This window comes from Neospora caninum, chromosome VIIb (assembly GCF_000208865.1).
Source record: "Neospora caninum Liverpool complete genome, chromosome VIIb".
NCBI lineage: Eukaryota > Apicomplexa > Conoidasida > Eucoccidiorida > Sarcocystidae > Neospora > Neospora caninum.
Window position 1 is genome coordinate 2,957,821 of NC_018394.1, and position 21,214 is coordinate 2,979,034.

General features: G+C 53.7%; 3 protein-coding genes across 3 annotated transcripts; 2 read left to right on the forward strand and 1 right to left on the reverse strand.

The window, feature by feature from the left end:
- Positions 1-415: 415 nt before the first annotated feature.
- NCLIV_027600 (conserved hypothetical protein) lies at positions 416-4,316 on the reverse strand (the record flags this gene model as incomplete). The annotated part of the gene is made up of 5 exons (XM_003882954.1): positions 416-438; positions 792-1,106; positions 2,089-2,346; positions 2,876-3,171; positions 3,430-4,316. 5 exons carry the CDS (start codon positions 4,314-4,316, stop codon positions 416-418), a joined length of 1,779 nt encoding a protein of 592 aa, XP_003883003.1.
- Positions 4,317-8,490: 4,174 nt separating this feature from the next.
- On the forward strand, positions 8,491-11,667 carry NCLIV_027610 (conserved hypothetical protein; the record flags this gene model as incomplete). Its single annotated transcript, XM_003882955.1, has 2 exons — positions 8,491-8,614; positions 9,161-11,667. The coding sequence occupies 2 exons, from the start codon at positions 8,491-8,493 to the stop codon at positions 11,665-11,667; spliced, it is 2,631 nt and encodes an 876-aa protein (XP_003883004.1).
- Positions 11,668-15,296: 3,629 nt separating this feature from the next.
- On the forward strand, positions 15,297-18,997 carry NCLIV_027620 (hypothetical protein; the record flags this gene model as incomplete). Its single annotated transcript, XM_003882956.1, has 7 exons — positions 15,297-15,493; positions 16,327-16,454; positions 17,049-17,248; positions 17,987-18,097; positions 18,324-18,379; positions 18,699-18,783; positions 18,884-18,997. The coding sequence occupies 7 exons, from the start codon at positions 15,297-15,299 to the stop codon at positions 18,995-18,997; spliced, it is 891 nt and encodes a 296-aa protein (XP_003883005.1).
- Between the last annotated feature and the right edge of the window lie 2,217 nt (positions 18,998-21,214).

Consider the following 21,214-nt stretch of genomic DNA (forward strand, 5'->3'; position numbering starts at 1 on the left):
GTCGAGAAGGTTTACAGGATGCATCGCATCGATATACGACAAGATATTGTGGACGTAACCCGGAACAACAGCTCGTGAGACCCCTTCCCTCAATTGAGGTAGCATAAATCTATTTCGGCGCCGCCTGCCATCATCTTTCCTCTCCATAACCCTGTCCAGCAGTTTGTGCCGCATTGTATGTGACGGACGCATTCGTAAAAGCCCATGGCCTCTCTCTTTTCTGTGCCCAGCGTACAGGAAACCTCCTGAAACAATTCCAAGCCCTAAAAGAGCGACAGCCATTATCTGTCTCCTCTGTTTATCTTTGGCGATAGCCGCTTCCCCTTCCTCATACTTTCCTGTAACAGCAAACCAAGCAACAGAACAGAAACTGGTATGAATGAGGCAGGCAGATGACAAATCCAAACACTGTCCATCAGCCTGCGCAGGTCGAAGGACCTGCATCACAAAGACGAGACACCTCACCAACTAAAGACTATAAGTACATATATATTTACATGAATATATATATATATATATATATGTATACGTTTGCTACGGTCCACTTGAAGTGCTCGTCAACTACCTGATGACTATTATAAAGCGTGCGTACTTTGTAAGTTGCAGGAAAAAACGGGACCAAACGCACACAATATATTAGGTGTCGTGATATCATCTAGCACAATCACTGCGGAAACTTGTCAGTCTGTCCTCTGATGTCAAACCAGTATAGATTCGTTAAGACCTAGACAGGCGTGTGTCACAACAGATACAGGTAACGGCCATGCAGGAGGCACCCGATTTGTGCTCACTCATCAGTTTCTCAAATTTCCTCCATCCTTTACAGTCCAAAGAAACAGGACCACCATCAATTTCTCGTTCGATAACACATTTGTCGCTCATATTCAGAGCGTGTTTCACCAACAGGCTCTGTACAACAGGTGGGCCTTTGACAGTGCCGAAGAACATGAAAGTATAATCATCTCGGTTGAGAGGTCGATTAACAAAATAACCACGAGAACTCAGAGTGAGTTTCGCCTCCAGCACGCTCTCATTCTGCCTCGTGCCTCTGATGACTTCAGACTGAACGACCGAAACCCGTTCCCGGAACGGCTGTGCACGAAACTCTGAGAAGGCAGACGCGGAAAACAATCACAAACACAGACGACTTATGAGGCGCCGTGAAATTGAAGGACAAAACAAGCACGATTTTAGCGGCCCAGCGTGTAGCATCAAAGGCACAGGACGAACTCGTGCTCTACTTCCTGTTTGAGAAACGCAATCGAGGCAGGGTTATGCAATATCGTCACAGGCCAACTTTACGACGAAGAATAGTTGACTGGGTTCGGTTTTCTCTATCTGCTATCGAATTGATACTGCTCAGTGCTCAACACCGATCACGGGGAACAGTGTCCCAGAAATTCAGAACAATTGAATCGCGTCACACGAGGGGCAGTGCGGCATTCCCACGGACGGATTTCGATCAAGCCTCTCCCACGGATAGTTGCTAAGATAACTCCAAGAGATAATACAAAATGGAAATGTGCAACAATATAGTGTGTATCGTGTAGTGCGGAGCTAACAACGGGACCGTACCATTTGCAAACGACTATCATGCGTAAACTGATTAATGAACTTGTTTCAAACAGTAAGGCTATTCATCACAGTATGGAACATAGTGCTGTCACGCCAGTAATGTGTGCTGACCAGAAGAGGCCTACAAGTAAGAATGCCTCAAAAAAATATCGGTCCCGGCTCTGACCCACAGGCAGCATCTGTTTAGTGAGTGGCAGTGCTCTCCATTGATGAGCACTTCTTAATGCTTATGCTAAAGAGGGCACGAATCGGCATATCCTGCCCTACATCATAAAAGTTGTTGAACCTCTAATAAATTGTACCGGAGAAGGCTTGCTAGGAGATGTGTTGACAACAAATCAACTACGACATGTACCGCTCAGATGCGGAATCTTCAAATGAAAGCGTCGGTGTTCCCGCACATCCTGCTACTTGTACTGCGCATCCACTACACACATCCTGCTACTTGTACTGCGCATCCACTACACCCGTAAAGCATGGTGCCACAGTCTGCTGCTCTTGAAAAAAACTCACCTGTATACTGACTGAAAAGCCCTGTCCTCCATGCAACAAAAACTGGCTTGTCTCCACTCTCCAGGCAAAGAATAAAGCCTCCGGCGCCGGGAGACCATTCTTTGGGAGTGTTCCCTTTCATGATTAGCCAAGCTGCCGGAATAGAAACCAGTGTGCCACGGGCTACTAGAGAAGGATACTCCACATCAGCAAAACGAAGTATCTCCCCGTCTTTATGTTTTTCCGTGGCGATCAACCGTACAGGAAGGTATCCGGCGCCTGAACACAAACGGGAAAAAATGCTAAACGCACACGAAAGCAGTCTGACCAACACTGGAGAACTCCGGCCACACCGATCGGGCAGGGCTCGCCTACAGAATGACCTCTCTCTTTCAACCACTGACAGAGTCCACCATTTTCCATGTGGCAGGTATCACACACTCGAGAAAAGCAAGACGCACTCTTTGTCGTTGTTTCCTCTTAGATGTGTGTGTCTGCGCATATGGAGTAGCTTTTGTTCCGCAAATATGAGGCCCACACGGTGATGCGAATGTCGTTTACGAGAAATTTCTGTTCATGTATCAGGTGTCTAAACTACTGGCCAACGTAGTTACGTGCACCGTAGACAGAGGGCAGAATACACCTGGGCTTCCACAGGTGAATTTTGAAACACTACCACAGTTATGAACTATTTGCTCAGTGTGTCAGCATCAATCCGGCACATCATCTACGCAAGCGTTCGACTAAGGGGCGGACTTAGAGACCTACAGCAGCCAGCAATCCCGTGAGCGTTTAAGTCACACCTTACCAATCGTGCACACTCCGCAATCGATCGGCAGCTCCGACCAGTCCCGCCTCACCGCTGCAAACATATCTGCAACTGGAACAATGAACCCCCTCGATTTCAAAGTGGATTCGCGTGCTTTCGCCTCCTGGTTCCCGACAGGTTCCTGCCCCATGGATCGAACTTTCGCAACATCCGAAAAAACAGGAAATATCACTCCCCCTCCCTCAGTTGATGTTTGGACACCAGTGCGAGCCAGCGCCTCCGCAGTGGTGAGAACAACATCAAAATCTGTATCAGTGCGCTTGGCCCCTTGTAAGCTGCTGCATCCAGCAAGTCGTGGACTTCCTTCTTGTTTCGAGATACGGCCTTTCGCAAGATCCTCAAGCAAACCTGAGACACCAGACATCCGACTTCTTTTTGCCTTCCGTTTTGTCCTCCGCGCCCTTCGTAGCTGTTTCACAGAAATACCAAATTCTCGTGCGTCTCTTTCCGTGGAGATGGGACCCCCATTACCTCTTCCACCAACTGACTGGGTGTCATGACTGCTGCCGCTAGTGACATCCTGGCCTGCATACCTGCCTTTCGAATCTTCCTCTCCTTCCTCACTCACAGAGATACCACCGTCTTCTCCCCCAGACTGATCATATACGTGAGTAACTCCGATCGGCCCATCCTGCGTTCGGGTCATGACTTCCGATTCCTCCGCAACCTCATCTGTAACCGCCGAACCGTCCCCCTCGTCCCCAGATTGATCATGTACGTGAGTATCTCCGATCGGGCCATCCCGCGTTCGGATCATGCCTTCCGATTCTTCGGCGACCCCATCTGGAACAGCCGGGTCGCCCCCCTCGCCCCCAGACTGATCATATACGTGAGTATCTCCGATCGGGCCATCCTGCGTTCGGGTCATGATTTCCGATTCCTCCGCAACCTCATCTGTAACCGCCGAACCGCCCCCCTCGCCCCCAGAATGATCACGTACTTGAGTATCTCCGATCGGGCCATCCTTTGTTCGGGATATGCCTTCCGGTTCTTCGGCGACCTGATCTGTAACAACAGAATGGTGGCCCTCGCTCCCGGAATCTTGCTTGACGTTGTTGGATTTGCTGTCGACGATGTACTGGCTGTCCGTCTGGCCTTCCTCCGAGTCACTGCCCGCTAAATCCTGAACAGCCCCTGTGCTTTCTTCCTGACTAGGCTGGCTGCCTGCTGTTTCTAAACTCTCAATTGATAAAATGTGGGGCCCTTCATCACCCTGCCCAAATGGCAAGAGCACTCCGACCTGCGCGTTTGCAGAATCTTGAATGAGTATAAAGGTGGTTATAATGATCACCACAATACCCAACAACCGCAGACGGAGGCGCCAAGAGTTGCCAATACTTACCACAGCTCCAGCTACCGAATTCCACAAACAGTCACGGAGGTTCGGAGTGACCCCTCCCCTCCATGCAACGCCTTTCATCGTGAATGTGATGAGAAAAGGTCAACAGTACGAAGTGGATTTACAAGCAAACAACAAAAATGTACGGATATATCATATAGAATATAGGCTATAGGGCGCGTGCAACACAGCTACCCTTGCAGCCGGAATATGCATCTGATGGGTCGCTGTTCTCACGGTACTATCGGCGAGACGGTGATATAACCGTACCCACAGCGACTGAGCGCCCCAAAAGGAAGAATGGGGGAAGTATCAGGCCATAAACACAGAAAGGTGACAAACCCGACACAGCAATTGATGGCTAACTGCGAGACGCGCGAAAAAATGAGACGCATGAGCAGGTGGGCCAGCCTCTCCCCCCGCCTGATTTACATCATCGTGCTTTGGACGCCAGCGTTCGTGTCGGACCTTGACGGCGCGACCTTTTTACCTGGGCAGCTGACAGGCGTTTGCCGCAGAGGTGGGTGTGACAAGACAGAGTCTCCACGAACCGCTACGAGGGGGTCGAAGGATGAGGTGTCGATATCCAACTCCGACAAACTAAGCTGACGCAAAATAGTTCACGTGGTTTGTCTCTTAAGGCCGCGTCGGAAAACAGCTGCTGAGAACGCTCGGTGCTGAATCTCACACACTGATCGGCAACTTTAGATGCTTTTTCTGCTGTTCTGGCAGTATCAAGCCTCTTCACTTAAAGCCACTTCGAGGAAGAGACCAAAAGGTATAAATGTAGTCTTTAGTTTCTTAGTGGAAACCATGGGAGGGCATCTCTGCACTCAAAGGGCCCCTTTCGCGGGCGCACGTCGATGCTCATGATCATCCGTTGTGGGTGGTCGGTACCCAGTAAAACGCAGCATCTTCTGATCAGGAGAGACAAGAACGACCGCATTTCCTTCGCGTCGTCAACCCCGGTATTCTGGTGCTTCTGATGACAGGCATTTCAGGGCATTGAACCATGCCTACTAAACTTAGAGGAGCGTTTCAAGTCTCCCTCTGCCTGTCCCTGTCAAAGGTAGGTAGTCTGCTGCGTGCTGAAGTTCACATACACTCTACAACTCCGCAGAGCTGCCGGGTCGTTAGCATCATTCTCCAGACGGCTCCATAGATTCCTAAAGCAATCCCACTACTGGTGCCTGCTTTAGTGGTCATCGCAGTTTCCGTGTATGGGAATCTCCCCTTTCGGTATTTTCGACTCTAATTTTTCCATTGAGGAATGCTGCGGGGGGCAGTCCTTTCTTCGACTGCTTATATTCTCCCATTCTCCTGCCAATGTCCATGGGGCAGCAAAAACTATTCGGGAACTGGTCGATTCCTGCGTGTGGGCGTCTATCGCAGTACTGTAGAATTCGCTACGCTATTACCGCGGTCTTGGTCGTGAAATCGTGAACAGCACAGCGGCTCATTGTCCACAAGCGTAATGGTGAGCGCAAGCTTCAAACCTGCGGCGGCTACGCGACCACGTGTTCGAACTTTCGGAAGATGTACATATCACCTGGCCTTTCCAGTATCGCCGGTTCTCCGTCATCTACCAGACAGCCAGAAGGCATATTCACTTGGGAGCCTTCGCCGAGTTAGCCCAGAAAACCCGTAGGCGTCGGGTATCGGGTTCATCCCAGTGTCGAGCAAAGGCGTAGGGTTTTTGTTTTCCGAAATGCATTCTCGTCTTCTCAAATGGTCCATTGATATCTTGACTTGGTGGCTGCAGAGGTTCGGGGTTGTGCTTTCCCAGCCCAAAGATGGACTTGTGTATACCAGACCCAAAAATTTGGCTTTCTGGCATGCTGTCAGGTAGCTAGTGAAACATGCTGATACATGGGGGAGTCCGACGTGCCAGAAAACGACCAAGAACCGGTTTTCACCATGCGGGTATACGGATTTTTCTCACGGGTAGCATGAGCTGGAGTCAGGGAGTGAGCCCGTGACACACACATTATTGACAAAAAACTCTGTATAATGCAACATATGTGATTCCCAGCACAACCGTACGTTCAAACTTTACACAGGATACGTTTTAATGCTAACTTGCCCAGATCGTGAGGAGTGAAGATAATCTATTATACAACTCCATTCACTGAAGGCAAACGAGCTGTGACTGATTGTATTTGCGGAGCGGATTCCAGTAACTATTCTGTCCCCAGGGCAGAACAGTTCCAAGGACGGCAGCGAGTCAGCATTGGGAGAAACACCGGAGGGCAGGACCAAATAACTGCGGTCGCTCTGTGTTGAGAGGAACAACTCTGAAGCCAAAATTTGGAAGCCATGAACATGGCAGCACAGGAGATTGACTGCAATGTCTGACGCAGTCATTTCGCCAACCCATTGGTTTTGCTTGTTCACTGCCTGCGGTGATCCTGAAGGCTTTTCATATTCGCAAATACCTTGTTCTCTTCGAAGAAACAACTGCGTATTCTTCTGGCAGTCGCGCACGCAAGTACGCACGCCGATAGCAACCGTAATTTCATGTGTTGTACTTGCGCCTCGGACGGAGGGAAAAGTAGTTTTCAAGTGAAGCAAACTCATTTTGCCGTCGTAAACATGCTCTGCTCCTCCACGAACAACATTCTTTTGATGCGTCACAGTTTCCCGTCGACGTTCCTCTTGTTTTATTGGACGGCTCGGACGCCTCGAGCCATCACCGTGCGCTGAACCACAGCCAGCGCATGGCCATCTTTTGAGTAGGCGCCCTGAATACCGGCGATAGCACCAGCCGAGTGACCTGTTCGCGTTTGCATACTGGTTTCCTGTTCGCTGCTCATCCTTTCGCAATCACGTATTGGAGAACATATATTTTGTTTTTGGCCGGTTGTGCGTGTGCGTTTTCCTTTCTGAGAGCCAGTTTCCTTTTCAATCCTCAGGAGGTCCCCTTCTCGCATCGGGCCAAGGAATTGCAGCCTGCTGTCTGGTGGGTCACGTTTCTAGCGCGCGTCCGCGGGGAAATCCGGTCCACTTTTCGACGCTTGAGACTTCTTGACTTTGCTCTTTCTGTCCCTCGAATTGTTGTTTTCTAAGACAACCTTCGTATGATGGAACTCTCCTTCACCGGACTTTGATGTGGCGGTGTCAGCGTCGATGCCTTCCGCGCGTCATAATGCAGAGAGCTACCCATACACAACGCCAGCGTTCTCCCGAGTCTGAAGGAGAGCAGAATCACCCGGGATAGTTGTCTTTTTCTTTCCCTTTTGTTTTTCATTTTGCAAGGACAGCTTTTTCAGAGTGGTGGTCCTCTCTTCAATTTTCATTCCGTCCACAGGTTCAGTCATTCGTCAAGTTTGGTGTACAGACAGAGCCCCCGTGGCGACTCCAAATCCTTCTCCCTTGATTGAGACTCGCTTGTGTCTGTGCCCTCGTCAGTTTTTTTGTTGCACTCAATGTCGTGATTATTCCGCAGTTTCTGTCCAGATTTCCAAGTTCGGGCATACTTCTTATCATCATCACCGGCCTACCTTGCGTCGGATGTGTGAGGGGCTTCGATGTAATTGTCTCTTGAGTGACTGTGAAAGCTGTTTCCACACGAAACTTTCCGAACATTAGTTTTTTCACTCCCTAGGCCTACATGTAAATAGTAAGCCAAGGCCTTGCACTTTGGCGTTGCCACCGCTTGCTGGGAGACTCCAGAGAAGACTCCTTGTCATCAGCGCCATGTTCGTCCGCTGTGAAGCTGTTTGCGCAGTAGGACAGCAATCCGTGTCCCGTTTCCTCCTCTCCCGTCAGTCCAAGTTGCATGGGGACGTTTCTTTGTGTGTCACCGTCCTCGATTCACTGTTTCTTCTTTTGTTCGACTGAATTGGCAGGGAGCCTTGAGTTTTTTCTTTCTCCGCGATTCACAGGGATGAAGCGCTGTGCCGGCACAAGCCCTGGGTTTTTTCTGTTCTTTTCTCTGATCTGGACTCCGTGAGCACGCTAGTCTAATGTCTTTTAACAAGTTTCCACATGGCGCCCATGCCCGTTGGGCGCCTGCTGCTCCCTCGGCGCCTGGCTCTCTTTCGCCGTCGGCCCCGCCTCTTCTTTTTCGTCTGCGGTGCGGCATGTGCGTACAGCGCAGGTAAGGCAATCGCGCAGAAGGGGAAGTGAGCTTGCCGCTTCCGGGAAGCTCTTCTTTTTGGAGAATCCGCTTGGGGTTCTCTGTAAGAGGATCGCAAAAGTCGGCCAAAAGCTATACCGGCACGAAAGTGCCATGGCCATGCTTTCCGCTGTCACCATGTTGGTCTTTCGTCGAGGACAAATCTCTGTCACTCTGCTCGGACGCTTGGGCGGCGCACGGCTCTTTTTGTTGTATGCCTCGTGGAGTCCCACGGTGGAGCTGCTGGGACCGTACAACGCTCGTGAGCAGACTATAGATTGCGTAACGCAGGGGGGCGTGTCGTCCGGTCTTCGTACCTTTTTCCGCGCAGCTGTGACCTTTTTGTCGATTCCCCCTCAGTCAGTTAGTCCAAGTTGCTTTCGGTCCTTCCACTGTGCTGCCGTTTGCCGGTTGTCACCTGTTATCCGTCTGGTTTCCCTTGCAGTTAATGGGTCCAACCCCCTGTCCATCCTTCCTCTCTGCTGCTGCTACACGTACGATTTCGTGGCACTGGCCTGTCCACCGCTTCAACTTCGTCGCGCTCTCTTCTATACGTCTCTTTCGCGCGGGGTACGTGCATTCGGCCTGGATTCCCCACTGCTGGATAAGTACCTGCTTTTTCGTCTCTGCAGTCACGTTCAGCAGGTTTCGTTGCAAGGAAAACTGCAGCGATGTTCTGCAACGTCCCTCCTATCTGCACGAAAGGATTCTTCAAATGCATCTCCGGCGAGACAATCTCGCTTGGCTGGAGAGGTGAAGCGTCACCAGCAGTTGTGGCGTACGTACACCCCGATCCCTGCTGTTGTAGACTGTATCCACCACCTGGTGCTCTCTCTGGAGCGCTTCAACCCGGGCTCCCAGTGTCTCAATCTCCAAGAAGTGTACGCCGCTCTTTTGCCGACACTGGTTGTGCTCAGCCGTGATCACGGTCTCCAGGACGACGTAAAAGTTCCATTCTTCTCCCAACTCCCCGATTCAATTCAGGTCTTGTACCGGCCCCCATCCTTCTTTTCCCTTGAATCCAGCACCACCGCTCCGTCGTCGAGTCTCTCGCATTCGTGGCCCCGCTCAGGGATTCGTTCCTACCCCGGACGGAACGAGAGTCGCTCGTTCTCGACGTCTTCTCATTTTGGCTCGCCGTCTGACCCGTTGTCGTGGAGCGGCGCTCCTTCATTTTCGACCTTGAGTTACTGCCAGCACCAGCACGACCGCCTTCTTCTCCAACTGCTCCACCTCGGCCTCCTGTCTACTCAGCGGGCGCTCCAGTTCGCCGAGGCGGCAGCGTATGAGCGGAGTCGGCCACCTGTTGAATTGCCGACTCTTCTCTCGCCTCGCGTTCTTCTTGATGCCGGAGCAACGCAAAGCTCACCTCCCCCGAGTCGTGGGACTTTCGGCGCCTTTTCCGCGTTCAGCGGCCTGGCCACTGCGCCAGGAAATCCCCACCGCGAGACCCTTGAGTCTCCGTATCGCCCCACAGGCTCCGTCCTCGACCGTCGCAGTGACTGGGAGCCATCCGCGCTGTCAGGAGCTGTGGCGACAGGAGGCGCTTTAGGCGAAGCTGCGTTGGAACAATGGCGCCAGTTCATGGTGTCCTTCTCCAGTGACCTAGCCGCTTCGTGCTCCTCTCGTGCTCGCCGAGCGGCATCGGGAGGCACATTTGGGAGTGTCTCGCCCTCCATGACGGCGAGAGTCGCTACCGCCGCAGCAGCCGAGCCGAAAACGATTGTCGGCATATGCACGGCCCTCGTCACATTCCTCACTGTCCCTTTCCTGCCAGATGATTGTGCTGTGGAGCTGAACCGGATCCCAGATGCGGAACCGCTAGGCGGGAGCGACGTTCTCCAGACTGTCGCGGCTGAGCCTTCCGCCTCGGAGGGCAGTTCCGTCTATCGCTCTCTCACGAGTCTCTTCATCCCCAGCAGCGCGGCGGGGGAGCTCCCCGGCGTCAGTGCGGTCCTTCAGCCGCTTCGAGACCAGCTGGTTCTTCTTCAGCGGCGCCAACAGCGCGAGCTCGCGGTCTTGCCGAAGCCAGTGGCGGTCGCAGCTGCGGTAGTGGAGTTTTGGGAGGCGTTCCAAGTGCACCAGAGCACAGGGCTCCGTATTCGTGAGCTCGTTTGGGTGGACGGTCGAGAAAAAACGCGCGCCAAGTCACCGTTCTTGCAACATCTGGAAGGATCCGAGCGTCTTCTTATTGCAGCCGTGCGGAGGGGGGTGAATGACATCAACTGGTCTTCTTCTGCCAGCTGTTTGACATCTCAACAGAGGCGCCTTCTGCTTCCAGCTCAATCCGAACAGCTTCAGAAACTGCAGTATCTTCTTGGGTCCCGCGCGAACGCAGCTGTACGTACACCTCATCGCATGCATTCGTACGACAAATCGTACGACGACTTCACGACGCGCTTCTGGCTCTGGCAGCAGTTCAACCGCCTCAAAGAAGAAGTAGGCGGCCTCTTTTTAGGGTGTTGCGCCGTCGCGGCCGCTGCAGCGCTCGGGGGCTTTCTTTTCGCGTTTCTGGCGAGGCAGAACTGGGCAACCGATGCCTCTACCGGCCAACAGCCCCCGCCGAGGGGAACGCCAATTCCGCCTGCACCCCAGAACTTGGGCATGTCGAGCTGGTGGTCTCGACCGTGGACAGGGCTGTCTCGCTTCTTGGCCAGGCGGATCGAAGGCGACGGAAGCGTAGGACAAGAACCCTACTCCCGGTCGGGTGAAACGGGAATGAGTGATTCCTTCCTGGGATACGCTCCATGCTATCCCCGCAATGCTGACTTGGCTGACAGCCGCCTCCTTCAATATGGGAGGGACCCGACCTACTTCGTAGACCGCATGCAAAAGGGGAGAGGTACGGGACTTGGTTTCGCATCTAGCCCCGCCGACGAACTTGTGACGGCTTCTTACGGCCAAAACCTGTGGGGTCTTCACAGAGCACCTCAAGACTCGGGCTTTTCTTCCCAGACTTTGGCTCCTCTTTTCCCGAGCGTAGCGAGCAAAGATTCCAACACGGGTGGCGGTGCAAGTACACTGCGGACCGCCTACGCGCTGTCTTCGCACCTCCCAGCATCCTTGAACAACGTTGACGCTGGGAGCTACGGCGCACAGCCCGGCGCCGGGGGCCTTGCCCGGTTTGCTGAGGCTGGAGACAGCGCGACGCCCAGCGTCTTGACACCGGGGTGTCTGTACTCGGGAAGGGACGAACTTACGACGCTCTATTTAGCTCTCGCAAGCGCTGGTAGGGGAAGCAGCTCTGGCCTGGGAGGCCCAGGAAGAGGTCCGGAGTTCTCGGCAGGCAGCTTTACGGGGGGTTATGGCGGCTAGGCGATAAGCTGCGTTACGTTCAAACTTAACACTGGAGACGTTTTAGTACACCTTATAAAATGGGATTCCTAGGTGTATACAAATTATGGGCTGGCGGGGCGAAGCGGGACAGATGCGCCGCGAATCAGGACAAGCAGACGGCGCAGCGTCACGTGTGGCTGACCGCAGAGAATGAAGTTTTCAGTTGATGCGTAAAGTGACCTTGTTTTGGGTTCTGGGAGGCACACCGCCGGCGAACGTGTCGTGGTTGCCTGCAGAGTACAGCCTTGCCGCAGAGTTTCTGTAGGGACGTCGCGCTTGGTAAAACACACTTTTCGCCCAGTGATCCACAGGCGCAAGTGGAATTTTGCGAGGCGGGAGGCAGGGTACAGGAAACATCCCCCCCTTCGTATATCTGGTTCGGCGGTTCTTTCCTCACTTGCATGTACAGCAGTGGCAGGGGAGTCACGCAAAACCTGCTGGCATGGCGGCGTCTCGTCAGTTTTGTAGACGAGACTGCCGAAGGAACAGATGCAAGAATGTTTCCTTTCTTAAGCACGCAAGGGGAAGCGAAAGTTCTCGTCTTTTTGTCTTCTGGACAGGCCACGAAAAGATGAGACGCGCAGACCGAACTTTTTGTTTGTGGAAGAGGCGCTGATGATTCTGAGATGAGACAGCACCGTGTGGTGATGCACCTCTTGACCCCAGGCTGAAACACGTCCTCCGTTCCCGAGTGTTCGAGCTAGGGAGAAAGGGGATGCGTCGACCGAAGGATCGACGGAGTGCAGAAGACTGGAGGAGGGATTTCGCGGATTCGTGTGCGATTCGTGCTCGACGTCGAGATGCGCGGTCCTCGCATCTGCGACGCGGGGATTTTTTTCAGAATCCCTCGGTGGCGTCGTGAAGAGCATGTGCACCTGCGGAAAACGCGCGCTTTCTGTTAAGTTTCCAGCGCGCTGCTCGTTTTTCTGTTCCTGTACGGACATGTCATCTTCCGCGTTTGGCACGACTCAGGTTGATTTCTCGCGTTTAAGTCTTTGCAGATCTGGTCCGTGGAAAATGTGTTTTGCCCCTCTTCGGGGAAGCACGAAAAGGTACCTGCTACAGTCGTCGCCCAGGCCCGCTACTTGCGCTGACGACGCGAGTTTACACTCTCGTTCTTTGTCCTTTCTCCGCCGTTCGCAAGACATGTGCCGTTCACAATGTTCTGCTCGGCTGGAGATATACGCCCTGACGCGTTTTGTTAAAAGCAAGGCGCTGGGTCAGCGAGCGCTCTCCAAGACTTGCCAATTGCAGAGACACTTCCTAGATGCTGCGATTCAGTGCGCTTTTTCCGGCACAACCTGGCTCTGAGACACCTCTGCAGTCTTGCCTGCCATCGCATCGGAACGCAAATGGTTCCCCTCACAGAGTGTCATTTAGGGCCCCAAAGAGGGAGAAGGTGCAACATCCCCGCGGATCCCAACGGGCGCATTGCGTCGCCCGGCTGGTGTTGCGTCGCTGTGGCAGTTGCGTGCCCGGAGAGCAACTTGTTTCAAAAACACACGACACCATACGCACTGTACTTTTCCGTTGTAGGTAGCCATTTCCTTGGAACTTTTTGGAGAAACGTCTCGTCTGTCAGTTTGCCCCCCGCTGGCGCTCGTGCGCTACGAGGAGTTACCCCAAGTGGCATCGAGAAGGCCCTCGATATTCACAGACACACAGTTCAGTTGACGCTGCAAGCTCTGCAGTCTTTTTGCCCCCATTTCGGACTCAACTTCCTTCTGCGTGGAGATTCGGAGCATCTACTGTCGGGCAATAGCAGGCGAAGAATGCCCCATGAGATGCGCGTTTATCAGGGTTTCGGGGGGGGTTGTTCGTACGCGTGAGTACCCTTAACACGTTGAAAACACGCGTTTACGAGAAGGCCGCATTCTACACGACCGTACCTGATGTAAGTGAAGATCGAGAACTGAGGGATACACCAGGGACACACAAGGCAGCCTCAAAGCGGTACGGCGCAGCTGCGAGTTTTTGCTTGGAAGTGTCATTCGGGGCAGGGGGCTCTGAACAGTAGCTCGGGAGACTTCTCACCAAAGTCCTACAGGCCGTGCTCTGGTGACTACAGAAATTGCCTAAAAATGTGCGCGCGTGCGTCCATGTTTGCCTAAACAAGTGAAGCGCAACAGCGGTATTGCGTTGTACGGCATCCTCTTCAGCCGGGCTATTTCTGGACAGCCCATTCAAACGTGACATTTACATAAAAGCGCAGCAAACGACTGGCTGAGGTCATAAGCGAACAACACAGCCCCTTCGGCAACTCGAGTGGACAAGACAGGATGCGTTTTCGGGTTTCGACTGTATGGACACTGGACGGGAAGTGTTGGTCTCCGCAGTTCGAACTTCCCTCGGTCGCCTATTCATACAAACCCCAGTGATTCAGTGAAGTTTCAACCCACACGTTCATTATGACCAGTGAAGCTTCCTGGGAGTTCAGAGGAGTGAGAAGGGACGGTAGCACAACGGCGATGCACCGGGAGTCTCGCCTGGGAGTCTTGTAGGCACGCAGCCCGGTACAGCGTCTAGACATTCTTGATTCGCCAACTGAAGTTCAGCGAACCATGTGTCGGATCGGCACTGAAAAGAAAGCCACATCGGAGCAGCAACTAACTGTTCAGGGGGGAGGAAAGCAGACGTCAGATTTCTTTGCCACTTTGGCAATTGTTGTCGAGCGAGACAGCATGCTGCGGTTCGATGCATGCACGTTTTACAGATCCGTCTGTCGCTCGTCATCCCGGCTGCGAGGCAGCCGAACGCGCCAGACTTTGCCTCGTGAACATTGAACTCGCCACCCCTCTCCAAATCTCCTGGCTTTCTCTATCGTAACGAACAGTGATCAAATCTCCTGATTTTCTCTGTCGCAACGGCAGGTGATCTCATGTGCAACGGGGTCAACCGGGGTGCGGATGTGCAACGGCCAGGGCAGCGGAGTGGCGTTTTCTTAATTCTGTTCTCTGACGATCCGAGCCAACAAAACATGCAATCCGAGAGAAAGAACACTTTCCTTACGTCGCTTCCGGTTTTCCCGAGAACGTTTCTTCCATTCTTTTTCACGGTCGACTCTTCCCCTTCGATTGCTCCAGACCCCAGAGCCTTCGCCACCAACAGATCCTGTTGTCGGACTGGCTAAGTCCCGTCCAGATTGATCTGGAAGTCCCCGTGCGTTTTTCAGACGTAATTGAATGTACACGTATAAAGCATTTTGTGTATTGACACCGAGAGGAAGACTCCGGTTCGCTTACCTTGCGGTGTGCTGGCGTGGTCCTTCCCCTCGCGAAGGCATCGCTGGCAGGCTCTCCGTCTCTCCCGTCCCGGAAATTCTCACCTAATCTGTTTATTTGATCGCTCTATGCACCTTCTTTGTCCCCTTCGTCTGTCTTTCTTTCATCTTCCTCTCCTACCTGGTACATTTTTTCACTGTGTTTGGCCTTCGTCCCCCGCCATCCCGTTCTCGTTTTTCCCCTCTCGCTGCTTGTCCACGTGGGCCTCTGTATCGTCTCCTGGCACCTTTCTTCTCCGTATTCGCTGCCACAAGCCGCGGAGGTTGAGTTCCCTCGAGAACGATCCGAGAGACTCCGTGCCTACACATCACGATAACTTTCGAGAAAATGACGAGAAGCGACGACTCCTCGCTAGAGGGGAGCAACGACGAAAGGGCCAGGGGTCTGAAGGGAAGCAGACACAAAAGAAAGAGAAGCGCAGAGACGTCGTCCAGCAGCGACCGCTCGGACGCCAGCAGCAGTGACCGGAGTGAGGAAAGCTCGGAAGACAGTTCGTCCTCGGCTGACGACGCGCGGGCAGCCAAGTGAGTAGTGAGTCAGAGACACTCAGTCCCTCTCCACCGGTTGTGCGTCTCTCGGGTCTCTCTGCGGCAAGGTGAAAGGAAGTGGGCAAAACACTTGCATGGTTTTTCTCTTCGTGATGCTGAGTAACACAGCCTGTGTCATCCTGGACATTCCCGGAGCCGTCGTGCCCCGAGAAGGCGCAGACGACCCGATGGTATACCCAAGCGTAGGTCGCCTGAGAGAGATAGGGCGCTCCGAGAGGAACTCTGGGCTCAACGTGTGCTAAAACACTTCCCTGGCCTCTCTTGTGTGCCGTGTTCCTACATCTATGCATCTAAGTGCATGTATATATTTACAAATGTATGTACATGCATGCGTATGAATGTAAATCTGCACATGTGCTTGCGCGCATGTGCGGTGGGGGAGCATTCGCTGCTTCACTGTAGCTCCGTGGTGTGTTTTTTTTCGTCGGTTGGAGAAGCGCGTTTCTTCCGACAGGATGCGCGCCATGGACGCCTGAGGGTTTCAAGTTCAGAACTTGCCGCCAACAGAGCGCATGCGCGCATTTGTGTGTCTGGCCGTATCTCCTTAATGTCCAGACATGAGGTATTCAGGCACCGACATTCAGGCATGTCCCCCCCAGCGTGATTTCTCTTCTCGGGACTGAGCGGGTGTTTCTGGAGTCAGAGTGCATTGGCGTCCAGCGAGAGGTAGAGAAAAGTCGTCCGTAGAGAGATGCGGGTCATCAGGAAGGAGACTACGGAGTTTTTCGGTGTCGAAAAGCTGAACGAGAGAGACGTTGCTCGGATGTGGAGCCACGTTGCTTCTTGATTGCGTGTGGGCCCCCTCACAGACGTCGAAAGAAGGAGAAGAAAGAGAAGAAGAAGGAGAAGAAGGGAAAGAAGGAGAAAAAGCGAAAGAAGGAGAAAAAGAAAAAGAAGGTCAAGGGGAAGAAGCCGAAGAAGGAAAAGGACTTTTATAGTAGGTCACTCTCCGCCCCAGGAAGGCTGTGTTTGATTTCAGAGGCGACGGTCGAAAGGAAGAATGCGTGAAGAGGGAAAGGAAGAAAGGTGGATACCACGAAGCAGTTCCTTTGTAGGTACTCAACGAGGAGAGAGTTCCACATGGGAAGTGAACCCGGTTACGTCTTTTGGGGCTCCACAATCGAGGGGACACAGTTGCACACTCGCGCGCCGTCGTAGGAGCTCGGGAGTTTTCCCTTCATTGAATCGAAGCCGGCTGCTCCGATTTTTTCGACCCTTCTCTGGGCTGAGAACATCGCTATCAATCCGTCCGCCTTTGCCTTCTTCCTGTTCTTTTCCGTGTACACCCCGCCGCGCAGTTACGCTTCTTTCTGCTGAGACAAAACGGCTGCTTCTCTCTATCTCACCCTCCTTGCTTACCTTCCTCTGTTCTCTGTTCGCCTTCCCTTCTTCCTCGTTTCTCTCTTTTACCCGTGCCTCGTTTTTCTGTTCGTTCTAAGGTCAAATATTTCCCACTTCTTCGATCATTTTTCTGTTTCTTCTCGATGGTCAGCTTGCATTGCTCGGTTCTCTTGCTGTCCCTCGCTCGCAGCTGTCCCGTCCTCTCTCCACGCCTCGAACGGCCGCTGTCTGGGGCGCGTTTTCTTGTGCGCCGCAGGTTCTGGTTGCGTCACGAATCAGTACGGCAAGTACGGCATTCTTCAAGAGAGCGACATGTGGAAGAAGAGAGCCGAGTTTTCCTTGTGGCTGATGGAAGTGAAGGACAAGAACCTCGAGGAACTGTCAGGATGGGTAAGTGCTACCTTTCTTTGCAGTGTGTACGGCTTGTGGGTCCGTTTCTCCGAAAGCACCTCACGGAAGACGCTTGACTTGCCCGTGAGGGCCGTTGCTCAGAGGCCGAAACATCCTTTCCTGTTTGGATGTTGAATCGCGTCTTCGCTTTCCCCGAGTGTCTACAGAGACTCCGACCCGGAGGGAGCAAGTGCTGTCGATTTCACGTCGATACACGCCTCAATTCTGAGGGCCGAGGGGATCTTTCCCCTTCAGAGACTCGGCTGGTTGTGCGTCCGCCGAGGAAGGATCCGAGGGATTCTACCTTCTCTCTATCCCACTTTGCTTCTCTGCCGCTGAGTGGCAGCGACGAAAAACTAAAGCATCTTTCATCCCTCTCTCCTCCGGATCTCATCGAGCAGAGACTCTGTGTCGCTCCTTGACGCGCCTTCCTCTTTGCCTCTCGCCTGCCTCTCTTTGCTCTTTCCTCTCCTCTGTTTCTGGCGGAACCACCTCGTTGTTGCCTTGGTGACGCGGAACGGAGCTTTCCGCCTGTAGCTTCTTCTTGTCTTGCGTGCTCTAAAACCGTGGCGGCTCTGGACCCAATTGAAGGGAACTAAGTAATTGTTGATAACTCTAAACCCTAAACTCTTTTACTAACAGGTACGGCGGGGGGAAAAACGCACTGCGCCTGCAGTCCCATGTAAAGGCTTGTCTGTTACACACAGGCGCCACGTCTCTCGCGTCTTTCTCCCTCAGGAAGAGCGTGAAATGTTCAAGGACTTCATGGAGGATTTCAACACTGCCACGTTGCCGAGCAAGAAGTACTACAACTTGGAACTCTTCGAGGCGAAGCAGAGAATGAAGAAAGTGAGAACGGAAGATCGCGTTCTTGCGCAAACATGCGACAAAGGGCGGCAGCTGAAGCCACAGAAGGCACTCTGAACGCGGTTCCTCGACAGCTCCTTGCGCTTTTTCTGCCTGCGTCGGTGCCTGCCTGGCGGTGTTCACTCTGGCTGAGAAGACAACGACAGCCAAAGGCACACCGCACAATAGGGCGCTTTTGTACAGTCTGCTTTTGCGTTGCCTCACGCAGACGAACCTACAAGAGACGAGGGAACTCACAGACTTCAACGATGAGGCCCGAAGGAAGTACGTTTTGGCGAGACACTTTCAAACGTGCGGCTTGGCCGCTCCTCGACTGCTGGGGCCTCCTGCGGAAGTTGGGCGCTGCAGGGAACACAGAACCCGCATCCGCCACGCGAGGCACGAGTTTCGTCCAGCTTTTTCGCCTTCGGTTAGGGTGTCTGTTGAAGGAGGGAAAGCGAAAGCGCAGCGTGCCGAGCGTCTAGACGCATGAATCACAGCTCCTTTCGACGTCACACGACCAGCTTCTTTTCTCCGTCGGAAACGTTTGGCCGAGCTTCCTGGTGTCTCTGATCCGTTCTCTCCCTGTGTCGTTTCTTTGCAGGCAAGAAATCAAGAACATGATTGACCAGCGAAGGAAGTTGGAGGCCGAAGCACAACTCCGCTCTATGCGCGAGGATCGTGAGAAGGTACGGAGCGCCGCAGTTCCCGTTTCTCCCGTGGACATTTCGCTTTTCGCCGTGCAAAGAAGCAACCTCGTTTTCCGCAGTCCGGACTGTTTGTTCGCAGGTCGACGACATGCGGCAACAGAAACTTCTCAAGTCGAAGGTGGAGACGCTGTATCGAATGGGGGCGAATGCGGAGGCGAAGAAGCTTGCAGACCTCATCAACCCGGAGAAATGAACAAAGTCGAGTGTTTTCACCGGCCGGAAGACCACGGACAGCATCCAGCATGTGTCTCCTACAGATGGCCCGACCCCGGTATCCTAGGCGGGTCAGCGAGGCGTGGTCCTTAACGCAGAATCATGAAAAAGGAGGCCGGTTTCCACCCTGGCTTCCTGGCGTTTTCCCGTCGGTTCCTCGTACAGAGACAAACGCGCAGGGTTTCTCTCTGGCCAAAAAGTCGGGAGAACGCGCGCTGCGGAGAGGTCTTTTTCCTCGTGCTTGACCCCCGTCCGGCGAGGAGCGTTCGCTTCGCCTGGTGACGGGGCACGGCCGAAACGAGTCCAGTCGAGATCGTCGCCCAAGCACACACTCACGCGTTCCTCTGTGAGGGGAATTCTCGACGCTGAGTTTGCTGACGGCTGCGTCTCTCTTTGGTTTCCTAGATGTTGACGGAAGGCCTTTTCAGTCTGGGCAGCGGCGTCTTCATTTTTGCGCTCCGACTGTCTCATGTACATGGCCACCCCCGCCCCGCTTCGTGACTTCCTCCTTTTCTTGAACTTGTCGAAGACGTTCTGTGTCTTCTCTGGCGTCGATGCGAGCTGGCGAGACTGACGGGTCCGACCAGATATCTTCGGTGAAACCTGGGCACTCGAATCCATCTCTTCCCAGACGCCGCCCTAACTTTTTTGCACGTACACGTACCAGGGTGTTTCTACGAATCTAGGCGAAAAGCCCGAACGAAAGAGAAACGCACTCCCGCAACGGAAATGCGCTGTGAGTTTGGAGTTTTTCATGCTCCGTTTGCTCCGCTGGCGGAATAGAGTTCCCCTGCTTGAGGAGACGATCCCAGCCCTCCGATGGGCTGCGAAACGGGGAAACGCCCGTTGGGGACCAAGCGGAGTTTTTGCTTGTAGACTCCACGCGAACTCAACACTTCACTTCCACTATCCCACTACCCCGTCCTTCACGGACAAGAACTGGGCTTTTCCGCACACTTTCCGGATCGTTTTCCCCTGCCTCGTCCATTTTTTCATCCCTGCGCGTGAATCCGTTTGGGGTTGAATGCTTCAGCTTTACGTGTTTGCGTGTGCCCGCGTCGCGTCTGTAAGCTACGATGCGTGAACGCGTTTTGCAGGAGTCTGATATGAGTCCGGTGCTTCGAGCTGACACAGTGGAGCGCAGAGAGCCTGGGGGCCACCGGTCTAACGCGCCGTGTGTATTGCTCTCTTCAGCCAGTGAACTCTGCAGCACACCAAACCGAGAGACGGCAAAACGGCTCCATGTCACAACGCGATTCTGTTCTTCCCAAGCGGAGAGTCGCTGGCAACCCGCGGCGCATCTTCCCGGGATTTGTCGACGTGACTTTTCCTGTTCCGTCGTCGATTCGGACCAGCACGGCGAGGCGCGCACTTCAGAACAGAAAACCCTCTAGCACCAAAGCTGTAACCACAGGTGGTGTGTATTCCTAGATCTTGTCCGTGCGCCCGCCACTCGAGTGGTGTGCCCTGGTATACGCAGCACCCCGGTATGGCGCCTGCACACATTTGCCCTTGCGGGTTTTCGAGGTTAACTCGTTCCCGGCGACGCGATACACTCCCCCCTCTGCAAGGCTCAGGGACTCTTGCTGTCTTTTTTGTGCAGCAGAAACGCGTGAGTCGCCGTTCACTTGGTCTTCGTGACGCTCGCGCAGCAGCCCCGTATATGAAGGCATCCGCCCCCGGCGCTCCCGCTTGGCTGAGGATTCTCACCTGCCGCCATGTGGCAGTCTTCGGTGTCTGATCCGCTTTCCCTCGGGATACATTGAATTGTCTACTTGTGCCTTGCGTGCAGCCTGTTTGCTTTCTTCCGCGTTGTCCCAGTCGTTTCTCACGTCTTTTTTTGTGCGTGGCTCTACAGCTGTTTTGACCGGCTCCTCCGAGCCACGCACAGCGAGAGACTTCAAAGAACGCAGCACGCGACCCGCAGTTGCCGGGGTACACGCGCGCCCCTGCCGGGGTGCACGCTTGCATGCACAGGGAAAACGGTCGGAGAGCCGTAGTCAGCGTAGTCGCGAGGCTGCCACGAGCCAGAGAACTCCCTGAAAACGTCGCGAGGCCGTTTCCTTTCCAGAGCTGGGGGAGGCAAGTTTCATCGACGTCCCTCTCGTTTCCTCCTGGCCTTGGTTGCCGAACAGTCCCCGAGTCCCCCGACCCGTCTCGAACCTCCCGGGGGAGCGCCGTAGCGCTTGGCACCCCT